The 12,204-nt window shown below is 45.9% G+C and overlaps 1 protein-coding gene across 1 annotated transcript; it reads right to left on the reverse strand.

The window, feature by feature from the left end:
* Positions 1 to 2,318: 2,318 nt before the first annotated feature.
* On the reverse strand, positions 2,319 to 7,404 carry LOC115368278 (zinc finger protein 771-like). Its single transcript, XM_030064333.1, has 2 exons — positions 7,104 to 7,404; positions 2,319 to 4,331 (listed from the first exon to the last, which is right to left on the reverse strand). Exons 1-2 carry the CDS (start codon positions 7,273 to 7,275, stop codon positions 3,475 to 3,477), a joined length of 1,029 nt encoding a protein of 342 aa, XP_029920193.1. The 5' UTR covers positions 7,276 to 7,404; the 3' UTR covers positions 2,319 to 3,474.
* Positions 7,405 to 12,204: the final 4,800 nt, after the last annotated feature.

Below are 12,204 nucleotides of genomic sequence, written 5' to 3' on the forward strand. Positions count from 1 at the left end.
GGAAGACAAGACAAAAGAGAAAAAGGAGAGATACGCGAGAGTGACGAGTGAAGAGCTGGATCAGCTGGAGAGGTCAGGAAATGAAGCTGGTACGGCCCAGTCAACGTCTTGGGCCGTCAAATGTCTACAAGACTACCTGACAAACACCGGGCAAACAGCTGATTTCTCACCTGTAAGGAAAGAAGAGCTGAACAAGATCCTCCGTGAATTTTATGGAGCTTTAATTTCTATAATAAAGAGAATGAAATGCCTCAGAGGATTCAGCACCACGGACAGTACCTGCTGAGGCAGATTCAGCACCACGGACAGTACCTGCTGAGGCAGATTCAGCACCACGGACAGTACCTGCTGAGGCAGATTCAGCACCACGGACAGTACCTGCTGAGGCAGATTCAGCACCACGGACAGTACCTGCCGAGGCAGATTCAGTACCTGCTGAGACAGATTCAGCACCACGGACAGTACCTGCTGAGGCAGATTCAGCACCACGGACAGTACCTGCTGAGGCAGATTCAGCACCACGGACAGTACCTGTAAGATTTTCCATGGAGATGTGCAGCTATAACTCTGTTCTTGTTTGTTATCAGTTATTAATCAGTCTATTAATCGTTATTCATTTGTTTATTCTTTATGAGTTTCCTGGGCCAAAGATTTAATTAATTTGTCAATTTGTTTGTATCTGTGCATTGAAATGAACATTTAATAAATAAATACATCAAAACTGTGGTCTTTATTTCAGAGGTAAATTGATAACAGCCTGAAAAGGTGATTCTATAACTCTGTTCAGCCTTAATGTGACTGCTTACTGTCCTTACTTTTGCTGCTTAGCCACATTAATCGGAGCTGACGTTAAATTGGAGTGACACACCCCCAGCTGAAATAAAACATCTGCCGGTGACTTTATGAAAATACAGATGTTTGTTGTGGCCGACGCTGGAAAGCAGTAGCCTGTATTTAAATATAACTGTTCATATAAGTTGGTTGTAGATAAAGATCAGCTGCTGTCACGGCAACTGTTGGATTTAAAATGATTGAGAAGTCGGCAGAAATATAACTATCAGTCCATGAAAAAAATATCCCACCGCTGAACTTGGGGGTACTTTGGCTGCAAAAATAATTCATGGGGGGTACTTCACTGAAAAAAGTTTGAGAACCACTGGTCTGGCGCACTATTGCGTCGTGTAGAGTGACGTCACGGACAGTCAAAACCGATCTGAGTGTTTGGAGCTGTTCAGACTCAGACGCATCTGTCCAAATGCGATCTGAAACTACCTCCCGAATGTGGTTTCGATCAGATTTGCAAAAATCGGATTTCATGTGATTTGTGACTGTTCAGACTACAAAAGAGCCATCCAGTTTCAATCTGGATGGGCTAAAAATCGGATTTGGGCTGGCAGTCTGAACGCGGCCTATGTAAGACTTGAGCCTGTTTATAGCCACAATTGAGTTCACATGATGAGTGGAAAAATTTACAACAGAAAACAAGTCAGATTCGGCGTGAGATTTCTCTCTTGAGCGTGAGAGCATGAGGTTGAGGCTGAATGCGTGAGAGCTGGCAGCCCCGCATTGTTTAGGCGTTCTGGAGTGATGGGATTTATCATCACTGGAGTTATCAGGAGACTTTGGACAATGTCAATGAATGAATGGGGGAAGAGAAATAAGACAGCTGCCTTGGAGATGCTCCAGAACCTGGACATCTTATCATATTTGTATTTTTATTTGTATTTATTTTACATGAAGATTATTTTAAGCTATTTTTTTTTATTTAATTTAATTGTATTATTTCATTAATTATTTTGTATTGTTGTCTGTCTGATTGAATGCTTGTGTTAAATAATAAAGACGTTACTCAACAGTTACTCAGTACTTGAGCAGTTTTTCCACCAAGTACTTTTTTACTCTTACTAAAGTAATTATTTGGATGACTACATTTTACTTCTACCTGAAGTAAAATCCTAACGCTTTTATAGCCGGACGGTTAAACTTAGCTCATCACCTGGTCGGGACCAGGTTATGAGTTAAGCATAAGTTACCATGGTGATCTAGCGGGTTAAAAGAGAGCCACCTTGGTGATACAGGAGAGCCTGGCTTTAGACTCAACACACCTGCTGACCCACTGAACCTGCTCCACAGCACAGCCCTCTGGCTGATCTGAGTAAACAAACAAACAAACAAACAAAAAGCAGCAGCAGCAGTGACCAAGTCCCGGAGAACCTTCTGGAAGTTCTCCGCTTGTTCTCCTCTGAGCAGTGGAACGTCTGGACATTCCGGTTCCTGCAGACTTTGCTTGTGACTTTCCTTCCAGTTTCTGGTAATTGTTTTTTTTTTTTTTTTTTTAATTTCAAAATTTCTGGTAATTTTCCTGCTTTTCCCCCCATTATTATTATTATTGTTGTTGTTGTCATGAGTAGTAGTATATTAGCATTTTTTACTAATACATGACGTTAAATAAACATTTTTCCACTCAGCATGGTTTGTGTACATTTTGATGCTGATCCTCAAATTTACTACAAATGAAATATCAGTTTTCAGTGTCTTTGATGACTAATAATCAATATCACAAATCCACTGAAACGGAAAGAAAAATTTTGTCAAATTAAAGACAAATCCTCTGAAAACTGGAACCATGTCATCAGAAATTAGACCCCACCCACTCGCTTTCAGCCGCAGAGGCGGAGCCTGACTGCTTCTCATATCGACCATCATGTCAAACTCATGATAAAGATGATTTAAAAAATGCGGCCAATCACCTGTCCCCGCCGCTCAGCGGGTGCAGGTGATTGGTCGGTCTGAAGAGCTGCCGTCCTCAAGTTTGGCCATGAAGCTGCAAAAACAACCACAGTTAGAATAAAACACACACAAATGTATAAATATATTTGAAAAAAGCCAAAGGGAGTGAAGCTCTGAGCTGCTTGTTGGGGCTCCGGACAGAAACCAGCAGAAAGAGCATCCAGCATCACTCATCTGCTCTTTAAGTGCATCATTTTGTTATGAATATTGTTTCCTTACATTTTTCAAACAAATTTTTGCACATTATTAAGATTTGCTTTGTTGTTCTTTACAGGGTTTTTGCTGACTGACCCAAACAGGTGCATTTCAAAGTGCTGTAGGTGAGGCTCGGCTCTGCTGCTCACACTCTCTTCACCAGTTTCTGTCCGTCTCCCATTTCACTGAGGACCCCTGCAAGACCCTCGAGGACCCCTGGGGGTCCCCAAATGCCAGGTTGAACACCACCGCTCTAAACTAATGAGCGGTGGTCCAACAAAACACTGAGATCAGCATTTCAAACTGCACCAAAAGATGTTATGGATATCACAGATAATATATTTAGATACTGACGTGATGAGTCAAACTAAACTACAGTCAAACAAAGTGCCAGCATCCAGCTGACGTGTGGAGCGTTATGTACACAGTCTCTTTCAGTCTCAAGTATGACATCAGTTCCAGGTGAGAGGCGAAACCTGAGCGCCGCCTTCACCTGCCGCTCTGACCTGAGCACTTGTGGCTCTTGACGTGCGAGCGCATGCTGAAGTTCCTCCCGCACACGCTGCAGCTGTAGGGTTTCTCCCCCGTGTGGACTCGGATGTGTCTCTTCAGCGTTCCCTTCTCACTGAAGCTCTTGCTGCAGAAGGAGCAGCTGAAGGGTCTCTCCCCGGTGTGGCTCCTCACGTGCGTCACCAGGGTCTTCTTCTGGCTGAAGCTCTTCCCGCAGACGGAGCAGCTGAAGGGTTTCTCCCCGGTGTGGCTCCTCATGTGCGTCTTCAGGTTGACTTTGGCGCTGAAGCACTTGTTGCAGACGGAGCAGCTGAAGGGTTTCTCCCCCGTGTGGCTCCTCATGTGCGCGTGCAGGTTTCCTTTGCAGCCGAATCTTTTGTCACAAACCGTGCAGCTGAACGGCCTCTCGCCGCCACGAGATCTCACGTGATTAGTGACGATGTCTTTTTTCAAAGAGTCCAGAGCCGCCTGAGGCTCGGCGGCCTCCTTCCAGTCGTCGTTACTGTCCTCTGTCTCGGTTTCTGAGCAGTACAGAGACAGCAGCTGGCGATGACCTTCACCTTCTTCTGTTTTGATGTGTTTGACTGAGGTGCTCGGAACAGGCTCCGCCTCTCTGCTCTCCTCGGTTTGGCTCTGATGAAGCTGTGAGGGCGGAGCTTCCTCCTCATCATCCTCGCTCTTCACAGGGACAGCAGTGAACGGGAACTTGGTGAGATCTTGAAGCTGCTCTGCCTCCTGATTGGTCCAGACCTCCTCCTCTTCCTCTTTGATGTGCACGGCTTCCTGGTTCACCTCTTCTTTGCTGACGATCAGCTGCCGGACGTCTGGAGGTAAATCTGGAACACAAACAGAAAAACCTCACGAGATCAGATGAGAATATCATCGGCCACATATGCCAGAGAGATAAATGCATATTAGCCTCCTGCACACCGGGGAGCGCATGTAGCCACAAACCCACATCAGCTGTTTTGGGGTGGAAATGAGGGAACATGATCGTGTGGCTCCTGTTGGATCACCTCGGTTACTTTCTCAGCTGTAAAATGTGAGGCTGCAGACTGTCAGGCGAGCTGCTGTGAATCAAACGATGAAACTGTCCCTGCAGCAGCTCGTCATCGTGAGGTTTGGGCGCTGACCAACAAACTGATGTGACATTTAACTTCAAGCAGCTTTCAAACCCACATTTGTCCTTTATAAACAGCACAGAACCCCAACTCCAGACTGTGGACGCCTAACCCTAACCCTAACCCTATCCTTCACAGGTAAATTGTTGTAACTGTTTTTTTCAAGTTTTCAAGTTTCAAGCAAAAACATCACACTTCAGCAAAAAAATGTGATGTCACTGCTCAGTGTGAAAAACCAGGCCTCGTGTCTCTGCAAGTCACCGTGTGGAGATCTGAAGGTTTGAATCTCCAGGTGGAGTTCTGCTTGCCAACAATGCGGCAAATGTTTTCCAGGGGTTTCTGAGTCGTTTAAGGTCAAAAACTGGGTTGTCGATTGGAGTCAGGTGACCCTAACGACCCTCATTCACTCCTGGATAGGACTGGGAGATTAATCAAAAATTAAAATCCACATTAAGAACCTCTAACCAACGTAATCTGGCCCATGTCAGGAATTTCAATGTTTTTTTTTTTTTATTTATTCTGCATTCTCTCCCCACTGTGTGTTCGTGTAATGTCCCTTTAAAAATGTATTACAGCATGTGGTCATGTGACTTCACCCCCTCGGGTTTGCCACATTGAAGCAACATGGAGGAGAACTGACACCCCCTAAACGCCCCTCAGGTGACCCTAACGCCCGCCAGGTGACCCTAACGCCCACCTGGTGACCCTAACGCCCACCTGGTGACCCTAACGCCCGCCTGGTGACCCTAACGCCCACCTGGTGACCCTAACGCCCGCCTGGTGACCCTAACGCCCGCCTGGTGACCCTAACGCCCGCCAGGTGACCCTAACGCCCACCTGGTGACCCTAACGCCCGCCAGGTGACCCTAACGCCCGCCAGGTGACCCTAACGCCCGCCAGGTGACCCTAACGCCCGCCTGGTGACCCTAACGCCCGCCAGGTGACCCTAACGCCCGCCTGGTGACCCTAACGCCCACCTGGTGACCTTAACGCCCACCTGGTGACCCTAACACCCACCTGGTGACCCTAATGCCCACCTGGTGACCCTAACGCCCGCCTGGTGACCCTAATGCCCACCTGGTGACCCTAACGCCCACCTGGTGACCCTAACACCCACCTGGTGACCCTAATGCCCACCTGGTGACCCTAACACCCATCATTCGCTCCGGAGCGTTGAGGATCCACCAGGTCCAGCTGACCTGAAAACTGTCCAATCAACATTATCGCTGCTTGCGGCTATGTTTTGTTTTCTCATCAAATTTATCTTTTAATTTATTATTTTTTGTTGGCTTTTTTTTTTTATTGAAATAACAACAAAAATCACATTTTTAATTTAAAGTAAGGTTTGTGTTGACATTTATAAAACTGTGAATACTGGTCCTAAATATCGGTTCCGGGTGTCCTGGGTTAGTGAGGCTCCGTGGTGGAACCCGGCAGGCGGAGCTCTGACGTGTGTTGGGAAGAACTTCTGTGACTGAATTATTAGCATGAATTATTATTCCTGCTCTTCCTCTTATTAGTATTATTAATATTTAAAATATTACTGCTCAGTGAGCTGTGACCTTGCTGACATATTTACCACAGTGCATGACGTCATCATTAGGGGTGTGTCTTTAAACATCATGTGGCTGAAACATTTGGCCTTATTGAATGTAAAGTAGTCGAGTTCTGCCCCCAATATGAAGAGTTACCTTCCTACATGAACACCTCGGCTTTTATTCTCAAAGCTAGACACTCAACTTCCGGTCTGTCTAACTTGACATTACCGTGGAAGCTAACACTTGGCCATTTGCTAACTGTAAACACAACTTGGAGTGATTTTTTTTTTTTTTAATATTATTATTATTACTATTAGTGTCAGATTTTTGAACGGAGTCTGGTTCGGCGCTGTTTCCTCTGACAGTCCCAGCAGCCAGCAGCCCCGCACACCAACTACACAACATGACATTCTATTCTATTTCAATGAGCTGCACAGCGCCCCCTCGTGGCTCCAGCCGAGCTGCACAGCGCCCCCTCGTGGCTCCAGCCGAGCTGCACAGCGCCCCCTCGTGGCTCCTGCAGCGCCTTCAGTCCTGTTCCAGCTGCTGTGGAAACGCGTCCGCAGCCAAAACAACATCCAAGTGTCAGATTTTTGAGCGGAGTCTGGTTCGTCCCGCCGTTCTCTTCCCACAGGACAGAACGGCGGGACGAACACAGCCGTCCCGTCCTCAGCAGCTGTCCCGGGACAGAGACAAACAGCAGGGAGAACAGCAGGGAGCGGCTGAACAACGTTGAATGTTCTCCATCAGCAAAGTGACTGAGGAGGACATGTTTGGGAAGCTAACTGTTAGCCGCTAGCTAGCGAGCAGCAGCAGCAGGCGGACCGGGTCCCTGCTGTTCAGTCCGCGGCTTTAAAGGCAGCAGCTGCTCGGATCATGTGGAGGCGCTGAGCTGGGACTTTAATGAGAGCAGCGGAGGCGGCACAACGGACAAAAACCTGCTACCAACCCGCTTTGTGGATCCGGATCTCCGGCTGAACAACATCTTCCAGCAGTCTGCGTTGGCGCTCAATCTCTTCTTCGTACTCTGTTATTGTTGTCTCCAGCAAACCGAAAATGTCCTCCACCGCCGCGCTCAGCCGCTGGCTGACGAAAGCTCTCAGGACCTGGATGGTGGACATTTTGACCAGAGAAGAGCGAGCGGCGACAGGAACTCTGCACAAACCTCCACCGTCTCTCTTCTTCTCTCCTCTCTTCCTCTTCCGCCGCTCCTCCTGCCCGGGGAGGCGTGACGTCACACCGCCAGCAGGCCCCGCCCCCTCAACTTATTAAACTCATTCATGTGAAAAAATGTACCCATCGAAATATAACATATTAAATCATAATGTTTAATGAGAGAGAGAGAGAGAGAGAGAGAGACAGAGAGAGAGGGGGAGAGAGAGAGAGAGAGAGAGAGAGAGAGAGAGAGAGAGATACTGGGTGGAGAACTAAATGGGACTTTGTCGCCACCCTGTGGTGAAACGAGGTCATGGATAATTAAAAAAAAAAAAAAAAAAAAAAAAGATTTTTTTAAATATAATTTCTACCATCCGTGGCGTTACTGCTGCCTCAAATCTGACCAGTGAAGCTGTTTATTAACCTGTTTATTAACCTGCTTGTTTAGTGCAGTGATGTTCTTCATGCAGCTCTTTGCAGTGACAGGCCGTGCAGGTAAATGGGTAAACCTTTTTCATAAGCTTCATTTCTTGTTTTTGTATTTACTGTTGTAATATTTTTGTAGGATTCATGCACATATTTGTACATTATGCAAGTACTTTTTTTTTTTTTTTTTTTTTTTTTACATGTTTCTTATGCAGTTTCATTTCTAATTGTTTATAAATGCTTATACTTTAATTCTTGAGAACTGGAGTGACTGCAGCTGAGCCACAGCTCCCAGTCCTGTCAGCGTCTCATCGGTAATACAATATTACAGAAATATGTGTGTATGTGTGTATACCACAATACACACATATTCACAAATTGACAAACAGATACACAACAGACAATCACCATTTTTTTTTTTCTTTCTTGTTTTGTTGTCCTGTATTTTTTAATGTGTGATTCATTAATGATGTAAGCTTAATTCTGTACTCTTTATTATTCTCTTAGTTTTGGTATACATGGCAGTATATTGATTTATGTTTTGTTTTACTAAACAGACAAAATCACCCACATACCCACCGCAACTGTTCAATAAATGGTTAAAAGGCTCTTGGATCCTTGTTTGTCCACCTGGACAGGTACAGGCTCCCACTGGCTCAACAGAACTGCCACACACACTTTCTGTTCCCTGATCAGTCAGACTCATTAACAGGCACCTGGAGGAGGTCAGGAGGGGCAGACCAGAGAAATAAAGCTGAGTGAGCTGCAAATATGGACTGGACACACCTTCACCAACAGGGTCTTTCCATTCATCCGCACTGGGAAGGAACTGGCACTGAAGATTTCACCAGTGAAGGTCTCTGTAAAAGTACAACACCTCAGCTATGGATGATGATGATGATGATGATGATGATGATGATGATGATGATGACGGTGATGATGATACAAGGATACAAGGAAGTTTATCGGTCATTATACAACGGGTTGAATAATGAAATTAAGGTGTGATTCCCTCTTGATTGATTAATTGATTGTATAAAAAATAAAATTATTAAACATGGAGGTGTGTAGATGGTGCATTCAGTAGTGTCACAGCCTGAGGGAAGAAGCTGCTCTGTAGTCTGGTGGGACGGCAGCAGATCCTTCTGTATGTTTTGCCTGACGGCAGCAGGGTGAACAGGCTGTGGCTGGGGTGGGGGGGGTGGCTGTTGTCTTTTAGGATCTCACCTCACCTCCCCGATATCACTGATGCTTGGTAGATGGGTGCCAATGATGTTTTGGGCAGTTTTAATCACTCGTTGCAGAGTCTTCCTGTCCTGGGCCGTGCACATCCCATGCCAGTTTGTGATGTTTCCAGTCAGGATGCTTTCAGTCGCTCCTTTGTAGAAGCTGACAAGAACTTGGTGTAGGAATTTTGCTTTCTGAAGTTTCCTTAAGAAATACAGCCGTTTCTGAGCTTTTTTAACCAGGGAAGAGATATGTGAAGTCCATGTCAGGTTCTCTGTTATGTTGATTCCCAGGAAGTTGAATGTAGACAGGGTTGAGTGTCTTTGCCTCCTTTTTTCTAAAATCAACTATCAGCTCTTTAGTTTTGCTGACGTTGAGCAGTAGGTTGTTTTCTGTGCACCATTTTGCAAGATGGTTGATTTCCTCCCGATATGAAAACTCATCATTGTTGGAGATCCGGCCGATGATGGTGGTGTCATCCGCGAACTTCACAATAGAGTTCTCTCCATGTCGGGGGTTGCAGTCGTGGGTGTACAGCGTGAACAGGAGGGGGCTGAGCACACAGCCCTATGTTGAAAATGCCAGTAATGACATCTACTAGCTGGTTGGCACATGGTTTTAGTACACGGCCAGGGATGTTATCAGGCCCAGCAGCTTTACTCATATTCACTTTCAGCAGGACTTTCCTCACATCCACTGTGGATACTGACAGTGGCCGGTCCTCTGGAGGCGGAGTAGACTTTACAGCTGACTCTCTGTTGAGGAGGTCAAAGCGAGCATAAAATGTGTTCAGCTTGTCTGGTAATGTGGCCTCACACATGATGATGGTGAATATGATGGTGATGGTGATGATGATGATGATGATGGTGGTGATGATGATGGTGGTGATGATGATGATGATGATGATGATGATGATGATGATGATGATGATGATGATGATGATGATGATGATGATGATGATGATGATGATGATGATGATGGTGGTGGTGGTGGTGATGTTCAATAAATTAAACACTACACAGGTCTCCTGCGTGACAGACGTCAGAAATCCCTCCGCGTGTTGTCTGTCAGTAGCGCTGCTTCGGCTCTAGGTGGCGCTGCTGCTCCAAAATCATTTCCAGTGGAGTTGAACTGCGCCGGGTGTGATGCGGTGCGTGTTCCCTCCTCACCGAGGAGCGGCCTACTGGGAGGGGAGACCTGTCTCACTCTCTGAACACTCCGCCTGTCTCACCCCTCATGTGTCTCACTGCGGGCCGCGTTCATCTGTTTTGTTTTGTTTTGTTTTTTAATCATCCGACGGAGAATAAAAGCCTCTCAGATCTTTCATGGTTTATCTGTCGTGACTCCTGCAGATGCTGCTGCGGATCCAGATTCGGAGGTCCTGGTCTTGGTTTCTGGCTCATTTGAAGGCCAGTCAGAAGGATCTTTCTGACTGACAGACACGAGTCACCCTAACAAGCTGCAAACTGACCTGTAACCATGACAACTGAACAGATAGGTTTGGTTTTGGAGCAGCTTTTATTGATTTGGTGACAAAAACAAAGATAACAGTATTGCTTTCAGACAGATGAAACGTCACAGCCGACTGGAGGAGGAAACTGTTGACAGGCTGAACACGAAAAACTGGGGGCTTTTTGTTTGTTAATGGACATTTATGCATATGGAATTTAGCGAGAAATTTAATCAATCAATCAATCAATTTAATTCAGAGGGTTAAATAAAAGCCTGATAAAAATCCAGGCCAGCCTCTGGGCTCCTTCAGGTTTCCATTAGTTTGCTCATATTTAGTATTTAGGCTGGCTGCCCTGAAAAGTCCACATGAGAGTTGGTGCCAAATGTTTTACAGTCTTTAAGTGACAGTGAAATAATATTTTGCTTATAATGCTTTATAAAATGAAATATCAAAACCAGTTGAATCAAAGTGACGATTCTGACGAAACTCAAACTGAGGGCAGCGGTCCATGCCTAAAGCCGCTGCTGATCACTAATAACAGGGGCTGCAAAAGACTGTGGACATCACTGCCTCTGCTTTAGCGATCAGACGCAGGAGGAGACCTCCAGCCCGGATCAGACCTCCAGCCCGGATCAGACCTCCAGCTCGGATCAGACCTCCAGCCCGGATCAGACCTCCAGCTCGGATCAGACCTCCAGCCCGGATCAGACCTCCAGCCCGGATCAGACCTCCAGCTCGGATCAGACCTCCAGCCCGGATCAGACCTCCAGCCCGGATCAGACCTCCAGCCCGGATCAGACCTCCAGCCCGGATCAGTGGTTCTGTGGAAACTGGAGCTCCTAACGACACTGAGCCGACCTTTGCTGCTCATTTTAGGACGAGAGGAGAAACATCTCAGGTGACGGACCTGCTCTCTGCTTACCAACCACTGTTTATAAAATGGAATAAAAGTTTTTTTTTTTTTTTTCTAACCACCGTGTTTTAAGTTTTAAGTTGAATAAAAGTTGCCATATTATTGAAGAAAAACAATCATCTATATCTGATCTATAATCATGTTTACCACATACATCATGTCCTTTTACCTCTTCAGATGATGGGGAACATTTGAAGCATTGGCTACACTTAAAAACTACCTTGGAAGTCTTAATGGAGCTCTAGCGTTTTAAATCACGGAGGCTTAAATACAAGCTGTTGCTGATTGGATAACACCTGTGACACGCCCACAAAACAGACTCCACCAGGTGATTTCACTGATTAGTCCCGCCTCTCTGTTTGGAGGTAGGGTGATCAGTGAAATCACCTGGTGGAGTTTTTGGTTGGAATGAAAACCTGCAGCCTCTTGGCCCTCCATGGAACGAGTTTGAGACCCCTGGTTAAGACCAAACACACCATTCAATGAGGTGACGTCACACAACGTTACGTATCTTAACGTCGCTCAGGGTTGCCAAGTCCGCGTTTTTTCCGCCAAATTGGGCTACTTTTTAAGTGTTGCCGCGGGTAACAAATTTTGTCCGCGGGTTGGGCTTGGGCAGACATGAATAAAGATTCATATTTTGAATGACCAATGTTTATACCCAAATCCTGTCAAACTGACGCCGGGCCAGATCAGCATATAAACTATCCACATGTGTCACAAGCTCCACAGACAAATAATATGCCAATGCTGTGTGAGGCCACTCAGCACATGACCAATCACATCATCAGCAACACTCAGCTGAAGTGAGGTATCCCATATTATATTTTAAGTTCTGATATACTGTAAATTAAATAGGTGAAAGAACTGTTTCGG

This window comes from Myripristis murdjan, chromosome 11, assembly GCF_902150065.1.
Source record: "Myripristis murdjan chromosome 11, fMyrMur1.1, whole genome shotgun sequence".
In the NCBI taxonomy this organism is placed as follows: Eukaryota; Metazoa; Chordata; class Actinopteri; order Holocentriformes; family Holocentridae; genus Myripristis; species Myripristis murdjan.